At 54.6% G+C, this 24,020-nt stretch overlaps 1 protein-coding gene across 1 annotated transcript; it reads right to left on the reverse strand.

Moving 5' to 3' along the window:
- Positions 1–1,371: 1,371 nt before the first annotated feature.
- On the reverse strand, positions 1,372–23,780 carry LOC140473913 (coxsackievirus and adenovirus receptor homolog; the record flags this gene model as incomplete). The annotated part of the gene is made up of 3 exons (XM_072567656.1): positions 23,463–23,780; positions 2,237–2,406; positions 1,372–1,573 (listed from the first exon to the last, which is right to left on the reverse strand). Coding segments are annotated over exons 1-3 (472 nt in total), but the record flags the coding sequence as incomplete, so codon positions are not given.
- Between the last annotated feature and the right edge of the window lie 240 nt (positions 23,781–24,020).

Below are 24,020 nucleotides of genomic sequence, written 5' to 3' on the forward strand. Positions count from 1 at the left end.
GCCAGTCCTTCCACATCTCCCTGACCCCTCAGAGCTGTCACCATCACCCTCATCGGGACCACCCACTGTCACCCAAACCTCTCATTCATCCCCCCAATCCCTTCACTGTGACCCCTCCCAATGTCATCCCTAACCCTGACCTATGACCCCTGCTCCCCCCCCCCGGTAACATCCCATCGGCACCCTGACCAACGGCCCATGACCTCTCTCCCCTCACGATGACCTTTTACTGTACCCTTATGGTGCCCTCTTACTGTCACCCTAACCCTGACCCTGACCCTGACCCTGACCCTGACCTTTGACCCGTTCCCTCACATGATCTCTCACTGTCAACCTGACCCTGATTCATGACCTCTGCCCCCTCTCGGTGACCACCCATTGTCCCCTAACCCATGACCCCTATCCTCTCACAATAACCTCCCACAGTCACCCTAACCCAGATCCATGACCTCTAGCCCCCCTATGGTGAGCTCCCACTGTCACCCTATTCTTGACCCCTCTCCTCTCATGATGATCTTCCGCTGACATCCCAACTCTGACTAATGACTCTGGCCCCACACAGTGACCTCCTAAAACCACTCTGACCCATGACCCATGACCCATGAACCATCACGATGACCTTCATCTGTCATGACCCCTCAAGGTGACCACCCACTGTCACCCTGACCCCTCATGGAAAGCATCCACTGTCACCCTGACCGTGACCCCTGACCCCTGACCCCTCACGGTAAGAATCCACTGTCACCCTGACCGTGACCCCTGACCCCTCACGGTAAGAATCCACTGTCACCCTGACCGTGACCCCTGACCCCTCACGGTAAGTATCCACCGTCACCCTGACCCCTAATGGTGACTGCCCACTGCCACCCTGACCCCTGACCCCTCATGTTGACTGCCCACTGTTACCTTGACCCCTATCTCCTCACAGTAACAACCCGCTGTCACCCTAATCCTGACCCTTCACCCCTCACGGTGACTGCCTGATGTCATCCTAACCCTGACCCCTGAACTGTCATAGTGACCACCCACTGTCACCCTGACCCCTGACCCCTCTCGCTGACCATCCGCTGTCACCTTAACCCTGACCCTTCAAGGTAACCACCCACCATTGCCCTAACCCTGACCCTTGCCCCCTAACGGCCATCTCTCATGGTCACCCGAACCCTGACCCGTCACAGTGACCTCCCACTCGCCCCCTGGACTCGACCCCTGACCCCTGACTGCAACCTCTGTCTGCCATTCGAACACAGACCCATGACCCCAGCCAGCGCACGCAGAGCCAGCAGCACCTCAAGGCCCCGAGGCTGAGCCATGACCCCGTAGCCCACAGCGATGAGCGTGTGGGTGACCCCCTGACCCCAGCCTGCTTACCGTGAACCTCGACCGTCACCTTCCTGCTGTCAATGCCGGGAGCTTTCTTCACCTTACACTGGAAGGTGTTGGTGTCAGTGGTCCGCAGCGAGGTGACCTGCACCGACGCAATCCCTCCACTCGGATCAGCCTCCAGGAAGGTAATCCTGCCGGACAGGGGTGATGGGTATTCATACACCTCCTCGTGGACGTAGGTCAGCACCTGGGCAACACACACACACACAGATCAGAGGTTCAGTTATCACACCCCGGGCTGGCCCTGTCCTGGGAGGGTTTGATGGGGGACAGTGTAGAGGGAGCTTTACTCTGTATCTAACCCCGTGCTGTCCCTGTCCTGGGAGGGTTTGATGGGGGACAGTGTAGAGGGAGCTTTACTCTGTATCTGACCCCGGGCTGTCCCTGTCCTGGAAGTGTTTGATGGGGGGACAGTGTAGAGAGAGCTTTACTCTGTATCTAACCCCGTGCTGTCCCTGTCCTGGGAGTGTTTGATGGGGGGACAGTGTAGAGGGAGCTTTACTCTGTATCTAACCCCGTGCTGTCCCTGTCCTGGGAGTGTTTGATGGGGGACAGTGTAGAGAGAGCTTTACTCTGTATCTAACCCCATGCTGTCCCTGTCCATGGGACTGTTTGATGGGGGACAGTGTAGAGGGAGCTTTACTCTGTATCTAACCCCGTGCTGTCCCTGTCCATGGGACTGTTTGATGGGGGACAGTGTAGAGAGAGCTTTACTCTGTATCTAACCCCGTGCTGTCCCTGTCCCTGGGACTGTTTGATGGGGGACAGTGTAGAGGGAGCTTTACTCTGTATCTAACCCCGTGTTCTCTCTGTCCTGGGAGGGTTTGATGGGGGTGATAATGAGACTTACGACTTGATCCAGTTTGGTTGTGTCTGGACTCATTACGGTCCACTCGATGTCCAGGGATCCCAGATCATTGGAATCCAGCTCAAACCGGCAGCTGATGTTGATGCTGCCACGTTCAGCCATGTGTAGTGTCTGGGGACCGGCCGAGGTAATCCTTACCGCGTTGGTAACGCCTGAGGGACAAACCAGGGAGAAATATCACTCAGGACTCTGTTCACATTCACCCTGGTCAGCCGGGCGCTGCAGGAGAACAGGGAACATGGAACAGGGAACAGAGAAAAGGGAGCAGGGAACTGGGAACAGGGAACAGAGAGAACAGGGAACTGGGAACAAAGAACAGGGAACAAGGAACAGAGAACAGGGAGCAGGGAGCAGGGAACTGGGAACAAAGAGCAAAGAACAGGGAACAGGGAATTGGGAACAAAGAACAGGGAACAAGGAACTGGGAACAGAGAACAGAGAGAACTGGGAACAGGGACCAGACAACTGGGAACTGGGAACTGGGAACAGAGAGAACTGGGAACAGAGAGAACTGGGAACAGAGAGAACAGGGAACAGGGAACTGGGAGCAGGGAAAGAGGGAGCAGGGAGCAGGGAAACTGGGAGCAGGGAAACAGGGAGCAGGGAACTGGGAACAGGGAGCAGGGAACTGGGAACAGAGAACTGGGAACCTGGAAAGAGGGAACTGGGAACTGGGAACAAAGAGCAAAGAACAGGGAACTGGGAACAGGGAATTGGGAACAAAGAACAGGGAACAAGGAACTGGGAACAGAGAACAGAGAGAACTGGGAACAGGGACACTGGGAACAGGGACACTGGGAACAGAGAGAACTGGGAACAGAGAGAACTGGGAACAGGGAGCAGGGAGCAGGGAACAGGGAACTGGGAGCAGGGAAAGACGGAGCAGGGAACAGGGAAACTGGGAGCAGGGAAACTGGGAACAAGGAACTGGGAGCAGGGAAACTGGGAACAGGGAACTGGAAGCAGGGAACAAGGAACTGGGAACAGGGAGCAGGGAACTGGGAAACAGGGAACTGGGAACAGAGAACTGGGAACCTGGAAAGAGGGAACTGGAAACAGGGAACTGGGAACTGGAAACTAGGAACAGGGAACAGAACAGAGAACAGGGGAACTGGGAACAGGAAACAGGAAACATTCCAGTGCAGTACAGGCCCTTTGGCCCCTCGATGTTGTACCGACCTGTGGACCCGATCTGAAGCCAGTCTATCCTAGACTACTCCACTCTCGTCCATCTGCCTATCCAATGCCCATTTCAACGCCCTTAAAGTTGGCGAGTCTACTCCTGTTGTAGCACTGAGTTCCCCGGCCCTCCTCCTCCCTCTGACATCTGTCCGATATCTATCACCCCCTCAATGTAAAGCTGTGTCCCCTCGTGCTAAGCCATCACCATCCAATCCTCCGATTATCTTGGACCTCTCAATGGAGGGGGAAGTGTCTGCATGGGGCAAGGAGTTCAGAAATCAGTGAGGGAGATTCGCGTTCATAATCCCACCCTGGCTACAGACTGACTCTCGGTTTCAATAAAATCTCGTTTTAAAAATCGGAATAGTTACCTGTTGCGAATTGCTACAAACCCCCACTGGGATTAAAGATCTCCTTGAAGGTACGAAATTCCCCAGACAAGTGGTAAGTAACATTAATGCCACACAAATGCCAGGCTATGACCAGCGCCAGTGACAGACGATACAACCAACGCCAATTGGTGTTACCATCACTGAATTCCTCCCCCCTCCCCCAACACTTTCAATATCCTGGGGGTTTTCATTGACCAGAAACCCAACTGGGCTCCCCACATAAACCCAGCGGCTACAGGAGCAGGGTCAGAGGCTGGGAATCCTGCAGCGAGTAACTCCCCTCCTGACTCTCCCCACAAAGCCTGTCCCACCATCTACAAGGCCCAGGTCAGCGACCCTCTCCCCATCCCTCACCCACCCTCTCCCCATTTACACACACCGGGCAGTCTGTTCCCCCTATCGGAGGGGGGATTAACCCCCTCACCCACCCTCTCCCCATTTACACACACCGGGCAGTCTGTTCCCCCTATCGGAGGGGGATTAACCCCCTCACCCACCCTCTCCCCATTTACACACACCGGGCAGTCTGTTCCCCCTATCGGAGAGGGGGGATTAACCCCCTCACCCACCCTCTCCCCATTTACACACACTGGGCAGTCTGTTCCCCCTATCGGAGGGGGGATTAACCCCCTCACCCACCCTCTCCCCATTTACACACACCGGGCAGTCTGTTCCCCCTATCGGAGGGGGGATTAACCCCCTCAACCACCCTCTCCCCATTTACACACACCGGGCAGTCTGTTCCCCCTATCGGAGGGGGGATTAACCCCCTCACCCACCCTCTCCCCATTTACACACACCGGGCAGACTGTTCCCCCTATCGGAGGGGGATTAACCCCCTCACCCACCCTCTCCCCATTTACACACCCCCGGGCAGTCTGTTCCCCCTATCGGAGGGGGGATTAACCCCCTCACCCACCCCTCCCCATTTACACACACCGGGCAGTCTGTTCCTCCTATCGGAGGGGGGATTAACCCCCTCACCCAACCCTCTCCCCATTTACACACACCGGGCAGTCTGTTCCCCCTATCAGAGGGGGATTAACCCCCTCACCCACCCTCTCCCCATTTACACACACGGGGCAGTCTGTTCCCCCTATCAGAGGGGGATTAACCCCCTCACCCACCCTCTCCCCATTTACACACACGGGGCAGTCTGTTCCCCCTATCAGAGGGGGATTAACCCCCTCACCCACCCTCTCCCCATTTACACACACCGGGCAGTCTGTGCCCCCTATCGGAGGGGGATTAACCCCCTCACCCACCCTCTCCCCATTTACACACACCGGGCAGTCTGTTCCCCCTAAGAGAGGGGGATTAACCCCCTCACCCACCCTCTCCCCATTTACACACACCGGGCAGTCTGTTCCCCCTATCGGAGGGGGGATTAACCCCCTCACCCACCCTCTCCCCATTTACACACACTGGGCAGTCTGTTCCCCCTATCGGAGGGGGATTAACCCCCTCACCCACCCTCTCCCCATTTACACACACCCCCCGGGCAGTCTGTTCCCCCTATCGGAGGGGGGATTAACCCCCTCACCCACCCTCTCCCCATTTACACACACCCCCCGGGCAGTCTGTTCCCCCTATCGGAGGGGGGATTAACCCCCTCACCCACCCTCTCCCCATTTACACACACAGCGGGCAGTCTGTTCCCCCTATCGGAGGGGGATTAACCCCCTCACCCACCCTCTCCCCATTTACACACACAACGGGCAGTCTGTTCCCCCTATCGGAGGGGGGATTAACCCCCTCACCCACCCTCTCCCCATTTACACACACCGGGCAGTCTGTTCCCCCTATCGGAGGGGGATTAACCCCCTCACCCACCCTCTCCCCATTTACACACACACCGGGCAGTCTGTTCCCCCTATCGGAGGGGGATTAACCCCCTCACCCACCCTCTCCCCATTTACACACACCGGGCAGTCTGTGCCCCTTATCGGAGGGGGAATAACCCCCTCACCCACCCTCTCCCCATTTACACACACCGGGCAGTCTGTTCCCCCTATCGGAGGGGGATTAACCCCCCTCACCCACCCTCTCCCCATTTACACACACCGGGCAGTCTGTTCCCCCTCTCGGAGGGGGGATTAACTCCCTCACCCACCCTCTCCCCATTTACACCCCCCGGGCAGTCTGTTCCCCCTATCGGAGGGGGATTAACCCCCTAACCCACCCACTCCCCATTTACACACACCCCCCAGACAGTCTGTTCCCCCTATCGGAGGGGGGATTAACCCCCTCACCCACCCTCTCCCCATTTACACACACTGAGCAGTCTGTTCCCCCTATCGAAGGGGGATTAACCCCCTCACCCACCCTCTCCCCATTTACACACACCGGGCAGTCTGTTCCACCTATCGGAGGGGGATTAACCCCCTCACCCACCCTCTCCCCATTTACACACACCCCCCTGGGCAGTCTGTTCCCCCTATCGGAGGGGGGATTAACCCCCTCACCCACCCTCTCCCCATTTACACACACACCGGGCAGTCTTGCCCCCTATCGGAGGGGGATTAACCCCCTCACCCACCCTCTCCCCATTTACACACACACCGGGCAGTCTGTTCCCCCTATCAGAGGGGGATTAACCCCCTCACCCGCCCTCTCCCCATTTACACAGACCCCCCTGGGCAGTCTGTTCCCCCTCTCAGAGGGGGATTAACCCCCTCACCCACCCTCTCCCCATTTACACACACACCTCCCTGGGCAGTCTGTTCCCCCTATCGGAGGGGGTATTAACCCCCTCACCCACCCTCTCCCCATTTACACACACACCGGGCAGTCTGTTCCCCCTATCGGAGGGGGATTAACCCCCTCACCCACCCTCTCCCCATTTACACACACCGGGCAGTCTGTTCCCCCTATCGGAGGGGGATTAACCACCTCACCCACCCTCTCCCCATTTACACACACCGGGCAGTCTGTTCCCCCGATCAGAGGGGGATTAACCCCCTCACCCACCCTCTCCCCATTTACAGACACCGGGCAGTCTGTTCCCCCTATCGGAGGGGGATTAACCCCCTCACCCACCCTTTCCCCATTTACACACACACCGGGCAGTCTGTTCCCCTGTCGGAGGGGGATTAACCCCCTCACCCACCCTCTCCCCATTTACACACACCGGGCAGTCTGTTCCCCCTCTCGGAGGGGGGATTAACCCCCTCACCCACCCTCTCCCCATTTACACACACACCGGGCAGTCTGTTCCCCCTATCGGAGGGGGATTAACCCCCTCACCCGCCCTCTCCCCATTTACACACACCGGGCAGTCTGTTCCCCCTCTCGGAGGGGGATTAACCCCCTCACCCACCCCCTCCCCATTTACACACACACCGGGCAGTCTGTTCCCCCTATCGGAGGGGGATTAACCCCCTCACCCACCCTCTCCCCATTTACACACACCGGGCAGTCCGTTCCCCCTATCGGAGGGGGATTAACCCCCTCACCCACCCTCTCCCCATTTACACACACCGGGCAGTCAGTTCCCCCTATCGGAGGGGGATTAACCCCCTCACCCACCCTCTCCCCATTTACACACACCGGGCAGTCTGTTCCCCCTATCGGAGGGGGGATTAACCCCCTCACCCACCCTCTCCCCATTTACACACACCGGGCAGTCTGTTCCCCCTATCGGAGGGGGGATTAACCCCCTCACCCACCCTCTCCCCATTTACACACACCGGGCAGTCTGTTCCCCCTATCGGAGGGGGGATTAACCCCCTCACCCGCCCTCTCCCCATTTACACACACCGGGCAGTCTGTTCCCCCTATCGGAGGGGGATTAACCCCCTCACCCACCCTCTCCCCATTTACACACTCCCCCCTGGGCAGTCTGTTCCCCCTATCGGAGGGGGATTAACCCCCTCACCCACCCTCTCCCCATTTACACACACCGGGCAGTCTGTTCACACCGGGCAGTCTGTTCCCCCTATCGGAGGGGGATTAACCCCCTCACCCGCCCTCTCCCCATTACACACACACCGGGCAGTCTGTTCCCCCGATCGGAGGGGAATTAACCCCCTCACCCGCCCTCTCCCCATTTACACACACCCCCCTGGGCAGTCTGTTCCCCCTATCGGAGGGGGACTAACCCCCTCACCCACCCTCTCCCCATTTACACACACCGGGCAGTCTGTTCCCCCTATCGGAGGGGGATTAACCCCCTCACCCACCCTCTCCCCATTACACACACACCGGGCAGTCTGTTCCCCCGATCAGAGGGGGATTAACCCCCTCACCCACCCTCTCCTCATTTACACACACCGGGCAGTCTGTTCCCCCTATCGGAGGGGGATTAACCCCCTCACCCACCCTCTCCCCATTACACACACACCGGGCAGTCTGTTCCCCCGATCAGAGGGGGATTAACCCCCTCACCCACCCTCTCCCCATTTACACACACCGGGCAGTCTGTTCCCCCTATCGGAGGGGGGATTAACCCCCTCACCCACCCTCTCCTCATTTACACACACCGGGCAGTCTGTTCCCCCTATCGGAGGGAGATTAACCCCCTCACCCACCCTCTCCCCATTTACACACACTGGGCAGTCTGTTCCCCCTATCAGAGGGGGGATTAACCCCCTCACCCACCCTCTCCCCATTTACACACACCGGGCAGTCTGTTCCCCCTCTCGGAGGGGGGATTAACCCCCTCACCCACCCTCTCCCCATTTACACCCCCCGGGCAGTCTGTTCCCCCTATCAGAGGGGGGATTAACCCCCTCACCCACCCTCTCCCCATTTACACACACCGGGCAGTCTGTTCCCCCTCTCGGAGGGGGGATTAACCCCCTCACCCACCCTCTCCCCATTTACACACACCGGGCAGTCTGTTCCCCCTATCGGAGGGGGATTAACCCCCTCACCCACCCTCTCCCCATTTACACACACCGGGCAGTCTGTTCCCCCAATCGGAGGGGGATTAGCCCCCCCACCCACCCACCATGTGCCCTATTTTGTCAGTGTGTTTACACCCTGTCGTTCTCGTTGTGATGGGAGTAATCTCAGAGAAAAATGTTGTCAAACTGGTTTTCCCGAAACTGTGATTTGAGAGAGATGGAGAGAGAGGTGTGTCCCATCAGTGAAGCGAAGTGACCTGGTAAACAAGCACACTGCCGGAACGGGAGACTAATCCCCTCGTTATATTCTCAAAAATCCCTTTAACTTCCCAAGACTCTCAATCCGTGTCACTTCACTGTCCCGGAATCTCACTCTGGGGTCTCTTTAACTCTCTCGGGAATTCCCTGTCCATTGAACTACCCCGATCCCATTCCCTGTCCATTTAACTCTCTCGGGAATTCCCTGTCTATTTATCTCTCTCGGGAATTCCCTGTCCATTTAACTATCCCAGTATCCCGCTCCCTGTCCGTTTAACTATCTGAGATCTCACTCCCTGTCCCATTAGATTTTCTGGGATCCCACTCCTTGTCCCTTCAGCTATCTTGGGATCTCTCTCCCTGTCTTTTCAATTCTCCCGATATCTTCCTCCCTGTACTTTCAACCATCCCCAGATCCCATTCCCACATTCCTTTTAAGGATCTCAGATTCCACTCTCTTTCCCTTTAACTAACCTGGCACCTTAACCCTTGTCCCTATGAGGATACTGGGATCTTACCCCTCTCCTTTTAACTATCCCGAGATCCCATTCCCTGTCGCTTCCACAATCCCGGCAACGTACATATCTGTCCTTTCAATTTCCTGGGATTTCACTCCCCGACCCAGTGATTTTCCCACACATCCGTCCCTTAGACTATCCTGCCATCTCACTCCCTGTCCCACTAATTTATTCGGGACCTTGCACCCTGTCCCACTAACTTTCCTGGGATCTCATCCCCATTCCTTTAATTATCCCACTGCCCGTGTTTATCAGTTCCGGGATTTCACTCACTCTCCCATTAATCCCACTCCCTGTTCCTTTAACAATCTGGGAGTCACACACTCTGTCTCTTTAACCCTTCCGGGATCTCACCCCCTGCTCCTCCAGACATCCCAGAATCCCACTCCCTGTCCGTTTGACTATCCCAGAATCCCACTCCCTGTCCGTTTGACTATCCCAGAATCCCACTCCCTGTCCGTTTGACTATCCCTTCCCTCTGCCTTCAGGTTTTTCAGGATCCCCCCCTCTCTGCTCATAACAAAATGGCCCCGTGTCTGCGCAGCCAAAATGGCCGACAAACGGAAAGCCTGCCTTGGAATTGAAAAAAAACAAGATGGCCGACAGGAGCTAAATGAGGCCGACAGTCCCAGCCTTGAAGTAAACAAAACAATGACAAACCTTTGAACAAAACTACTCCAAAGCCAGTGAAGGGCGCCTTGAGCAGCGACCATCCGAGACAGTTATAACAAGAAGGCGCCGACGAGACAAACAAGTGAATCTTCTCAACTCACGGATGAAAGAGTGATTTATGGCGACTCAGCGCCAGGCGTACGATACAGCACAAACTAAACTCCCTGAAGAGCCACCACCATAACAGTTATTTCTTAATTACTCTGCAATATCAAGCCATAGTTTCTCATTAAAGATTCAATTTTCCCGGGATCTCCTCTGGTTGAGTATTCTGTGATCTCACTCCCTGTTCGTCTAACTACCCTGGGGGTCACCCTTCCTTCAACTTTCCCAGGATCAGACTGGCCGTCCCTTTATCTCTCCTGGATCTCAATCCCCGTCCGTTTGATTATGCCGGGAACCCACTCCCTTTCCCTCTAACTATCCCGGATTTCCACTCACCGTCCACTGAATCACCCCCGTGCCTGGCTGTTTTAAACCAGCCAGTATCCCACTCCCCCATCCCATTAGTTTTCCTGAGATCCCAATCCCTGTCCTTCAAGTTTTTCCCGGGATCCCACGCCCTGTCCCTGGAGGACCTCTCACCCCGTCTCTTTAACGATCACAGAGACCCATTCCTTTTCCAGACAGTTTTCCCAGGATCCCGTTTCACTCTCCTGGATTCCCAACCCCCGGACCTTTAACTATCCCGGGGATCTCACGCCCTCTCCCATTCTGTTTTCCGAAACCCCGCTCCCTTCAGAGACCGGCAGACGGGGAGCCACACCACCAGCGCTTCATCCTGAGTCCCACTGAAGATGTCACCCAGGACGGTGACGAAACGTCTGGAAATGAACCTTCCAGCTCAGCGAGCAAACCTACAGCCAGAACCTCACCCCGAGCCACAAATCTTCCCAAAGCTCGCATCCTGCTCCCTGTCCCTCTAACATTTCCCAGGATCTGTCCGGCTATCCCTGTAAATCGGACAGGAACTTGCTTCCGGCCCTAATTCACAGCTCAATCACTGTCCCTTCAACAATTTTGAGCTCCAACGACCTGACCCAGGAATGATATCCTGATCTCCCGGCCCGTCTCTTGAACTACCCAGGGCCCTCACTCAATGCTCCTTTAATTATCCCGGGAGCACACTCCCAGTCCCTTTCATTCGGAATCACGCTGCCCCCACCCCCCAGCAGCAATTCATCACAACAACTCTGGGGTTGGAGGGTTTGAGCTACAGGGAGAGGCTGAACAGGCTGGGGCTGTTTTCCCTGGAGCGTCGGAGGCTGAGGGGTGACCTTATAGAGGTTTATAAAATCATGAGGGACATGGATAGGGTAAATAGACAAAGTCTTTTCCCTGGGGTCGGGGGAGTCCAGAACTAGAGGGGCATAGGTTTAGGGTGAGAGGGGAAAGATATAAAAGGGACCTAAGGGGCAACTTTTTCACCCAGAGGGTGGTACGTGTATGGAATGAGCTGCCAGAGGATGTGGTGGAGGCTGGTACAATTACAGCATTTAAGAGGCATCTGGATGGGTATATGAATAGGAAGGGTTTGGGGGGGTATGGGCCGGGTGCTGGCAGGTGGGACTAGATTGGGTTGGGATATCTGGGTCAGCATGGACGGGGTGGGCCGAAGGGTCTGTTTCTGTGCTGTACATCTCTATAAATCTGTGTCCTCCTCCAGCTCCTAAACCCCCTCCCTACCTCTATAACCCCCTCCAGCCCCTACACCCCCTCCCTATCTCTGTAACCCCCTACAGCCCCTACACCCCCTCCCTATCTCTGTAACCCCCTCCAGCCCCTACACCCCCTCCCTATCTCTGTAACCCCCTCCAGGCCCTACACCCCCTCCCTATCTCTGTAACCCCCTCCCATCCCGACACCCCCTCCCTATCTCTGTAACCCCCCTCCAGCCCCTACACCCCCTCCCTATCTCTGTAACCCCCTCCAGCCCCTACACCCCCTCCCTATCTCTGTAACCCCCTCCAGCCCCTACACCCCCTCCCTATCTCTGTAACCCCCTCCAGCCCCTACACCCCCTCCCTATCTTTGTAACCGCCTCCAGCCCCTACACCCCCTCCCTATCTCTGTAACCCCCTCCAGCCCCTACACCCCCTCCCTATCTCTGTCACCCCCTCCAGCCCTTACCCCCCCCACCAGCCCCGACACCCCCTCCCTATCTCTGTAACCCCCCTCCAGCCCCTACACCCCCTCCCTATCTCTGTAACCCCCTCCAGCCCCTCCAGCCCCTCCCTATCTCTGTAACCCCCTCCAGCCCCTACACACCCTCCTGCCCCTACACCCCCTCCCGCCCCTACACCCCCTCCCTATCTCTGTAACCCCCTCCAGCCCCTACACCCCCTCCCTATCTCTGTAACCCCCTCCAGCCCCTATACCCCCTCCCTATCTCTGTAACCCCCTCCAGCCCCTACACCCCCTCCCTATCTCTGTAACCCTCCTCCAGCCCCTACACCCCCTCCCTATCTCTGTAACCCCCTCCAGCCCCTACACCCCCTCCCTATCTCTGTAACCCCCTCCAGCCCCTCCAGCCCCTCCCTATCTCTGTAACCCCCTCCAGCCCCTACACACCCTCCTGCCCCTACACCCCCTCCCGCCCCTACACCCCCTCCCTATCTCTGTAACCCCCTCCAGCCCCTACACCCCCTCCCTATCTCTGTAACCCCCTCCAGCCCCTATACCCCCTCCCTATCTCTGTAACCCCCTCCAGCCCCTACACCCCCTCCCTATCTCTGTAACCCTCCTCCAGCCCCTACACCCCCTCCCTATCTCTGTAACCCCCTCCAGCCCCTACACCCCCTCCCTATCTCTGTAACCCCCTCCAGCCCCTACACCCCCTCCCTATCTCTGTAACCCCCTCCAGCCCCTACACCCCCTCCCTATCTCTATAACCCCCTCCAGCCCCTACACCCCCTCCCTATCTCTGTAACCCTCCTCCAGCCCCTACACCCCCTCCCTATCTCTGTAACCTCCTCCAGCCCCTACACCCCCTCCCTATCTCTGTAACCCCCTCCAGCCCCTACACCCCCTCCCTATCTCTGTAACCCCCTCCAGCCCCTACACCCCCTCCCTATCTCTGTAACCCCCCTCCAGCCCCTACACCCCCTCCCTATCTCTGTAACCCCCTCCAGCCCCTACACCCCCTCCCTATCTCTGTAACCCCCTCCAGCCCCTACACCCCCTCCCTATCTCTGTAACCCCCTCCAGCCCCTACACCCCCTCCCTATCTCTATAACCCCCTCCAGCCCCTACACCCCCTCCCTATCTCTGTAACCTCCTCCAGCCCCTACACCCCCTCCCTATCTCTGTAACCCCCTCCAGCCCCTACACCCCCTCCCTATCTCTGTAACCCCCTCCAGCCCCTACACCCCCTCCCTATCTCTGTAACCCCCTCCAGCCCCTACACCCCCTCCCTATCTCTGTAACCCCCCTCCAGCCCCTACACCCCCTCCCTATCTCTGTAACCCCCTCCAGCCCCTACACCCCCTCCCTATCACTGTAACCCCCTCCAGCCCCTCCAGCCCCTCCACCCCCTCCCTATCTCTATAACCCCCTCCAGCCCCTACACCCCCTCCCTATCTCTGTAACCCCCTCCAGCCCCTACACCCCCTCCCTATCTCTGTAACCCCCTCCAGCCCCTACACCCCCTCCCTATCTCTGAAACCTCCTCCAGCCCCTACACCCCCTCCCTATCTCTGTAACCCCCTCCAGCCCCTACACCCCCTCCCTATCACTGTAACCCCCTCCAGCCCCTCCACCCCCTCCCTATCTCTATAACCCCCTCCAGCCCCTACACCCCCTCCCTATCTCTGTAACCCCCTCCAGCCCCTACACCCCCTACCTATCTCTGTAACCCCCTCCAGCCCCTCCCTATCTCTGTAACCCCCTCCAGCCCCTCCCTATCTCTGTAACCCCCTCCAGCCCCTACACCCCCTCCCTATCTCTGTAACCCCCTCCAGCCCCTCCACCCCCTCCCTATCTCTATAACCCCCTCCAGCCCCTCCACCCCCTCCCTATCACTGTAACCCCCTCCAGCCCCTACACCCCCTCCCTATCTCTGTAACCCCCTCCAGCCCCTCCACCCCCTCCCTATCACTGTAACCCCCTCCAGCCCCTACACCCCCTCCCTATCTCTGTAACCCCCTCCAGCCCCTACACCCCCTCCCTATCTCTGTAACCCCCTCCAGCCCCTACACCCCCTCCCTATCTCTGTAACCCCCTCCAGCCCCTACACCCCCTCCCTATCACTGTAACCCCCTCCAGCCCCTCCACCCCCTCCCTATCTCTATAACCCCCTCCAGCCCCTCCACCCCCTCCCTATCACTGTAACCCCCTCCAGCCCCTCCACCCCCTCCCTATCTCTGTAACCCCCTCCAGCCCCTACACCCCCTCCCTGTCTCTGTAACCCCCTCCAGCCCCTACACCCCCTCCCTATCTCTGTAACCCCCTCCAGCCCCTCCCTATCTCTGTAACCCCCTCCAGCCCCTACACCCCCTCCCTATCTCTGTAACCCCCCTCCAGCCCCTACACCCCTCCCTATCTCTGTAACCCCCCTCCGGCCCCTACACCCCCTCCCTGTCTCTGTAACCCCCTCCAGCCCCTACACCCCCTCCCTATCTCTGTAACCCCCTCCAGCCCCTCCCTATCTCTGTAACCCCCCTCCAGCCCCTACACCCCTCCCTATCTCTGTAACCCCCGTCCAGCCCCTACACCCCCTCCCTATCTCTGTAACCCCCCTCCAGCCCCTACACCCCTCCCTATCTCTGTAACCCCCCTCCGGCCCCTACACCCCCTCCCTATCTCTGTAACCCCCCCTCCATCCTAAATCACCAGGAGAGTGGGGTCAGAGAGGAGAGTTTGTTCTGCCCTGATCCGGGAGAGATTGTGGGTGTTAGGGATGGACAAGAATCCTGTCCCAGACAGCGACGCCCGTGCTGGTAAACAAGTCGGTGGTGTTGCTATGGGAATGCAGGTGACGTTGCTGCCCTGAGGGGTGGCAGGCAGGAAGTGGTGGGAAGTGAGAACTTGTCAAGGGGGCCAAGAAATTTGAAGTCAGTTTGCCGGTGACATGTGGGGAATGACAATGGCCGTCAGGGCTAGTCAGAGCCAACGTGCACGATGACAGGCATCATGGGAAGACAGGAGCTAGGAGGTCATGGTGGGGTTGTACAGGACATGGGTGAGGCCTTGTCTGAAACACTGGTGGTCCCATTATTTAACCGGAGCGGGTTCGGAAGAGATTTACCTGGAAGCTGCAGGGAGTGGAGGGTTTGAGCTACAGGGAGGCGCTGGACAGGCTGGGGCTGTTTTCCCTGGAGCGTCGGAGGCTGTGGTTTATAAAGTCACGGGGGGGGGGGGGCGTGGATCGGGAAAATAGACAAGGTCTTTTCCCTGGGGTGGGGGAGTCCAGAACAAGAGGGGCATAGGTTTAGGGTGAGAGGGGAAAGAGAAAGAACAGATATGTGTGTGTGGTAACGTTTTTTTCACACAGAGGGTGGAACAATGAAGTGGCCGTTGTGTGTCGTTATAACATTTCAAAGGCTTGAGGTTAAGGACAGGAATAGAATGTAGAATGTCGAATTCAGCACAGAACAGGCCCTTCAGCCCCTCAATGTGGTGCTGACCTATTATCCGACTCGAACATGAGACAAAACGACATACCCTTCAATTTACTCTCATCCATAAGCCGATACAAGATTCGCTTAAATGTCCCGAATGTACGACCATCCACACACACCACCGCCCGCCCCCGACTCTCAGTGTAAAGAACTGACCTCTGACATCTCCCCTAAACCTCCCTCCAACCACCTTAAAATTATACCCCCTTGTCAGAGATGTTTACACCCTGGAAAAACGTCTCTGGAGAGCCACTGTATCGTCAGCTCACGACATCGAATCTCTACAGGGTGGAAACAGGCCCATCGCCCAGCATGTCCACACTGAGCCCCCCAACCCCATTACTCGGAAATTAACAAGGACGCATGGAACTGACCTACACACCCCTGGGAAACTATGGGGTAATTTAGCATTGCCAATCCACCCTAACCTACACATCCCTGAACACTATGGGGTAATTTAGCATGGCCAATCCACCCTAACCGACACATTCCAGAAGACTATGCAGTAATTTAGCATGGCCAATCCACCCTAACCTACACATCCCTGGGCACTCTGGGGTAATTTACCATGGCCAATACACCCTGACCTGCATATCCCGGAACACTATGGGGTAATTTAGCATGGCCGATCCACCCTAACCTACACATCCCTGAACACTATGGGGTAATTTAGCATGGCCATGCAATCCGAACCTACACATCCCTGAACACTATGGGGTAATTTGGCATGGCCAATCCACCCTAACCTACACATCCCTGAACACTATGGGGTAATTTAGCATGGCCAATCCACCCTAACCTTCACATTCCTGAGCACTATGGGGTAATTTAGCATGGCCAATCCACCCTAACCTACACATGCCTGAACACTATGGGGTAATTTAGTATGGCCAATCCACCCTAACCTACACATCCCTGAACACTATGGGGTAATTTAGCATGGCCAATCCACCCTAACCTACACGTCCCTGAACACTATGGGGTAATTTAGCATGGCCAATCCACCCTAACCTACACGTCCCTGAACACTATGGGGTAATTTAGCATGGCCAATCCACCCTAACCTGCACATCCCTGAACACTATGGGGTAATTTAGCATGGTCAATCCACCCTAACCTACACATCCCTGAACACTATGGGGTAATTTAGCATGGCCAATCCACCCTAACCTGCAAATCCCTGAACACTATGGGGTAATTTAGCACGGCCAATCCACCCTAACCTACACATCCCTTAACACTATGGGGTAATTTAGCATGGCCAATCCCCCCTAACCTGCACATCCCTGAACACTATGGGGTAATTTAGCATGGCCAATCCACCCTAACGTACACATCCCTGAACACTATGGGGTAATTTAGCATGGCCAATCCACCCTAACCTGCACATCCCTGAACACTATGGGGTAATTTAGCACGGCCACTCCACCGTAACCTACACATCCCTGAACACTATGGGGTAATTTCGCATGGCCAATCCACCCTAACCTACACATCCCTGAACACCATGGGGCAATTTAGTATGGCCAATCCACCCTAACCTGCACATCCCTGAACACTATGGGGTAATTTAGCATGGCCAATCCACCCTAACCTACACATCCCTGAACACTATGGGTAATTTAGCATGGCCAATTCACCCTAACCTGCACATCCCTGAGCACTTTGGGGTAATTTAGCATTGCCAATCCACTCTGACCTACACATCCCTGAACACTGTGGGTAATTTTGCATGGCTAATTCACCGTAACGTACACATCCTGGAACACTATTGGTAATTTAGCATGGCCAATCCATCCTAACCGACACATCGCTGAACACAATGGGGTAATTTAGCATGGCCAATCCACCCTAACCTACACCTACCTGAACACAATGCGGTAATTTAGTATGGCCAATCCACCCTAACCGACACATCCCTGAACACTATGGGGTAATTTAGTTTGGCCAATCCACCCTACCCTACACATCCCTGAACACTATGGGGTAATTTAGCATGGCCAATCCACCCTAACCTGCACATCCCTGAACACTATGGGGTAATTTAGCATGGCCAATCCACCCTAACCTGCACATCCCTGAACACTATGGGGTAATTTAGCATGGCCAATCCACCCTAACCTACACATCCCTGAACACTATGGGGTAATTTAGCATTGCCAATCCACCCTAACCAACACATCCCTGAACATTATGGGGTTATTTAGCATGGCCAATCCACCCTAACCGACACATCCCTGAACAGTATGGGATAATTTAGCATGGCCAATCGACTCTGACCCACACATCCCGGAACACTATGGGTAATTTAGCATGGCCAATCCACCCTAACCTTCACATCCCTGAGCACTATGGGGTAATTTAGCTTGGCCAAACCACCATAACTTACACATCCCTGAACACTATGGGGTAATTTAGCACGGCCTATCCACCCTAACCTACACATCCCTGAACACTATGGGATAATTTAGTATGGCCAATCCACCCTAACCTACACATCCCTGAACACTATGGGTAATTTAGCATGGCCAATCCACCCTAACCTACACATCCCTGAACACTATGGGGTAATTTAGCATGGCCAATCCACCCTAACCTACACATCCCTGAACACTATGGGGTAATTTAGCACGGCCTATCCACCCTAACGTACACATCCCTGAACACTATGGGATAATTTAGTATGGCCAATCCACCCTAACCTACACATCCCTGAACACTATGGGTAATTTAGCATGGCCAATCCACCCTAACCTACACATCCCTGAACACTATGGGGTAATTTAGCATGGCCAATCCACCCTAACCTACACATCCCTGAACACTATGGGTAATTTAGCATGGCCAATCCACCCTAACCTGCACATCCCTGAACACTATGGGGTAATTTAGTATGGCCAATCCACCCTAACCTGCACTTCCCTGAACACTATGGGTAATTTAGTATGGCCAATCCACCCTAACCTACACATCCCTGAACACTATGGGGTAATTTATCACGGCCACTCAACCCGAACCGACACATCCCTGAACACTATGGGGTAATTGAGCATGGCCAATCCACCCTAACCTACACATCCCTGAACACTATGGGGTAATTTAGCATGGCCAATCCACCCTAACCTACACATTCCTGAACACTATGGGGTAATTTAGCATGGCCAATCCACCCTAACCAACACATCCAATGAACACTATGGGGTAATTTAGCATGGCCAATCCACCCTAACATACACATCCCTGAGCACTATGCGGTAATTTATCACGGCCAATCCACCCTGACCTACACCTCCCTGAACACTATGGGGTAATTTAGTATGACCAATCCACCCTAACCAATACATCCCTGAACACTATGGGGTAATTTAGCATGGCCAATCCACCCGAACCTACACATCCCTGAACACTATGGGGTAATTTAGCATGGCCAATCCACCCTAACCTACACATCCCTGAGCACTATGCGGTAATTTAGCATGGCCAATCCACCCTAACCTGCACATCCCTGAACACTATGGGGTAATTTAGCATGGCCAATCCACCCTAACCTACACATCCCTTAACACTCTGGGGTAATTTAGCATGGCCAATCCATCCTAACCTGCACATCCCTGATCACTATGGGGTAATTTAGCATGGCCACTCAACCCTAACCTACACATCCCTGAACACTATGGGGTAATTTAGCATGGCCAATCCACCCTAACCTACACATCCCTTAACACTCTGGGGTAATTTAGCATGGCCAATCCACCCTAACCTACACATCCCTGAACACTATGGGGTAATTTAGCATGGCCAATCCGCCCTAACCTACACATCCCTGAACACTATGGAATAATTTAGCACGGCCAATCCACCCAAACCTCCACATCCCTGAACACTATGGGGTAATTTAGCACAGCCAATCCACCATAACCTACACATCCCTGAGCACTATGGGGTAATTTAGCATGGCCAATCCACCCTAACCTGCACATCCCTGAACACTATGGGGTAATTTACCATGGCCAATCCACCCTAACCTACACATCCCTGAACACAATGGGTAATTTAGCATGGCCAATTCACCGTAACCTACACATCCCTGAACACTGTGGGTAATTTTGCATGACCAATTCACCTTAACTTACACATCGCGGAACACTGTGGGAAATTTAGCATGGCCAATCCACCCTAACCTACACATCGCTGAACACTATGGGGTAATTTACCATGGCCAATCCACCCTAACCTACACATTCCTGAACACAATGGGTAATTTAGCATGGCCAATCCACCCTAACCTACACATCCCTGAACACTATGGGTAATTTAGCATGGCCAATCCACCCTAACCTACACATCCCTGAACACTATGGGGTAATTTAGCATGGCCAATCCACCCTAACCTGCACATCCCTGAACACTATGGGGTAATTTAGCATGGCCAATCCACCCTAACCTACACATCCCTGAACACTATGGGGTAATTTAGCATGGACAATCCACCCTAACCTACACATCCCTGAACACGATGGGTAATTTAGCATGGCCAATCCACCCTAACCTGCACATCCCTTAACACTATGGGGTAATTTAGCATGGCCAATCCACCCTAACCTACACATCCCTGAACACTATGGGCTAATTTAGCATGGCCAATCCACCCTAACCTACACATCCCTGAACACTATGGGGTAATTTATCATGGCCAATCCACCCTAACCTACACATCCCTGAACACTATGGGGTAATTTACCATGGCCAATCCAGCCTAACCTGCACATCCCTGAGCACTATGGGGTAATTTAGCATGGCCAATCCACCCTAACCTACACATCCCTGAACACTATGGGGTAATTTAGCATGGCCAATCCACCCTAACCTCCACATCCCTGAGCACTATGGGGTAATTTAGCATGGCCAATCCACCCTAACCTACACATCCCTGAGCACTATGGATAATTTAGCATGGCCAATCCACACTAACCTACACATCCCTGAGCACTATGGATAATTTAGCATGGCCAATCCACCCTAACCTGCACTTCCCTGAACACTATGGGGTAATTTAGCATGGCCAATCCACCCTAACCTACACATCCCTGAACACTATGGGGTAATTTAGCATGGCCAATCCACCCTAACCTGCACATCCCTGAACACTATGGGTAATTTAGCATGGCCAATCCACCCTAACCTACACATCGCTGAACACTATGGGGTAATTTAGCATGGCCAATCCACCCTAACCTACACATTCCTGAACATTATGGGGTAATTTAGCATAGTCAATCCACCCTAACCTCCACATCCCTGAACACTATGGGGTAATTTAGCATGGCCAATCCACCCTAACCTACACATCCCTGAACACTATGGGGTAATTTAGCATGGCCAACCCACCCTAACCTACACATCCCTGAACACTATGGGGTAATTTAGCATGGCCAATCCACACTAACCTACACATCCCTGAACACTACGGGTAATTTAGCATGGCCAATCCACCCTAACCTACACATCCCTGAACACTATGGGGTAATTTAGCATGGCCAATCCACCCTAACCTACACATCCCTGAACACTATGGGGTAATTTAGCATGGCCAATCCACCCTAACCTACACATCCCTGAACACTATGGGGTAATTTACCATGGCCAATCCACCCTAACCTACACATCCCTGAGCACTATGGGGTAATGTGCAATGGCCAATCTACCCTAACCTACACATCCCTGAACACTATGGGGTAATTTAGCATGGCCAATCCACCCTAACCTGCACATCCCTGAACACAATTGGTAATTTAGCATGGCCAATCCACCCTAACCTACACATCCCTGAACACTATGGGGTAATTTAGCATGGCCAATCCACCCTAACCTACACATCCCGGAACACAATTGGTAATTTAGCATGGCCAATCCACCCTAACCTACACATCCCTGAACACTATGGGGTAATTTAGCATGGCCAATCCACCCTAACCTGCACATCCCTGAACACTATGGGGTAATTTAGCATGGCAAATCCACCCTAACCTAGACATCTCTGAACACTATGGAATAATTTAGCATGGCCAATCGACCCTAACCTAAACATCCCTGAACACTATGGGATAATATAGCATGGCGAATCCACCCTAACCTACACATCCCTGAACACTATGGGGTAAGTTAGCATGGCCAATCCACCCTCACCTACACATCCCTGAACACTATGGGGTAATTTAGCATGGCCAATCCACCCTCACCTACACATCCCTGAGCACTATGGGGTAATTTAGCATGGCCAATCCACCCTAACCTACACATCCCTGAACACTATGGGGTAATTTAGCATGGCCAATCCACCCTAACCTACACATCCCTGAACACTATGGGGTAATTTAGCATGGCCAATCCACCCTAACCTACACATCCCTGAACACTATGGGGTAATTTAGCATGGCCAATCCACCCTAACCTACACATCCCTGAACACTATGGGGTAATTTAGCATGGCCAATCCACCCTAACCTACACATCCCTGAACACTATGGGGTAATTTAGCACGGCCATTCCACCCTAACCTACACATCCCTGAACACTATGGGGTAATTTAGCATGGCCAATCCACCCTAACCTGCACATCCCTGAACACTATGGGGTAATTTAGCATGGCCAATCCACCCTAACCTACACATCCCTGAGCACTATGGGGTAATTTAGCATGGCCAATCCACCCTAACCTACACATCCCTGAACACTATGGGGTAATTTAGCATGGCCAATCCACCCTAACCTACACATCCCTGAACACTATGGGGTAATTTAGCATGGCCAATCCACCCTAACCTACACATCCCTGAACACTATGGGGTAATTTAGCATGGCCAATCCACCCTAACCTACACATCCCTGAACACTATGGGGTAATTTAGCATGGCCAATCCACCCTAACCTACACATCCCTGAACACTATGGGGTAATTTAGCATGGCCAATCCACCCTAATCTACACATCCCTGAACACTATGGGGTAATTTAGCGTGGCCAATCCACCCTAACCTGCACATCCCTGAACACTATGGGGTAATTTAGCATGGCCAATCCACCCTAACCTACACATCCCTGAACACTATGGGGTAATTTAGCGTGGCCAATCCACCCTAACCTACACATCCCTGAGCACTATGGGGTAATTTAGCATGGCCAATCCACCCTAACCTACACATCCCTGAACACTATGGGGTAATTTAGCGTGGCCAATCCACCCTAACCTGCACATCCCTGAACACTATGGGGTAATTTAGCATGGCCAATCCACCCTAACCTACACATCCCTGAACACTATGGGTAATTTAGCATGGCCAATCCACCCTAACCTACACATCCCTGAACACTATGGGTAATTTAGCATGGCCAATCCACCCTAACCTACACTTCCCTGAACACTATGTGGTAATTTAGCGTGGCCAATCCACCCATGTTTGGACTGTGGGAACTAACAAGTGTAGACACAGTGGGGAGAACGTGCAAATTCCCCTGAGTCGCCTGAGGGTGGAATCGAAGTTGAGTCCGTGGCGCCGTGAGGCAGCAGAGCCAACATCTCTCACACCTCAAGGAACGTCCGGGACCGATATGCCCCGGGAGCAGAGAGTCGGGGCCGTGTCGAGTCGGGGATTACGATCGGCAGGGACCAGGACGGAAACCTTCCGGTTGGGAAAAGGAACGGCGATCGCGCGAACCACTGACCTGCGATCGTCCAGCCGAGATAGACCAAGGTGTGGGCGATGGTGAGGTGGGATCCCGAGAGACTGGCACTCTGCACTGGGCGCTTCACCAGGCCAGGCATGTTGTGGTCGCCACTGGTGGGCCTCACTCAGTGGGGCAGAGCAGCGAGAGCTGTGTGTGTGGGGGGTGGGGGGTGTCGTCGAGGGACTGGGGAAAGTCAGGTGGGTGCTCCCCTGTCTCTCGCCCAGCGTTGGCCCCCAGTGACTCGGTGTAGTGGGGGGGGGGGTACTGGAGGGAGAGCAGTGATTCCGGGGAAGGTGTTCGGCACGCACTGAGACACATACTGGCGCGGGAATGTGATTTTGACAGGGCGGCCGAGCGTCAGTGGGAGAACAGGACGGTCTGCAATCCAGAGCTGGGATGCCCCAGGGCAGGGACAGTGATGTGAAACTGGGAACAGTCAGGCCTCATCACATCGGTGGCCCAGCCCAAACCCGTCCCAAACGACACCTTCCAAAAATGAGAACCTCGCTTCCCGCGCCCTTTAATATCCCACCCAGTCTAATCCCACTGTCCCCA

This window comes from Chiloscyllium punctatum, unplaced genomic scaffold, assembly GCF_047496795.1.
Source record: "Chiloscyllium punctatum isolate Juve2018m unplaced genomic scaffold, sChiPun1.3 scaffold_783, whole genome shotgun sequence".
In the NCBI taxonomy this organism is placed as follows: domain Eukaryota; kingdom Metazoa; phylum Chordata; class Chondrichthyes; order Orectolobiformes; family Hemiscylliidae; genus Chiloscyllium; species Chiloscyllium punctatum.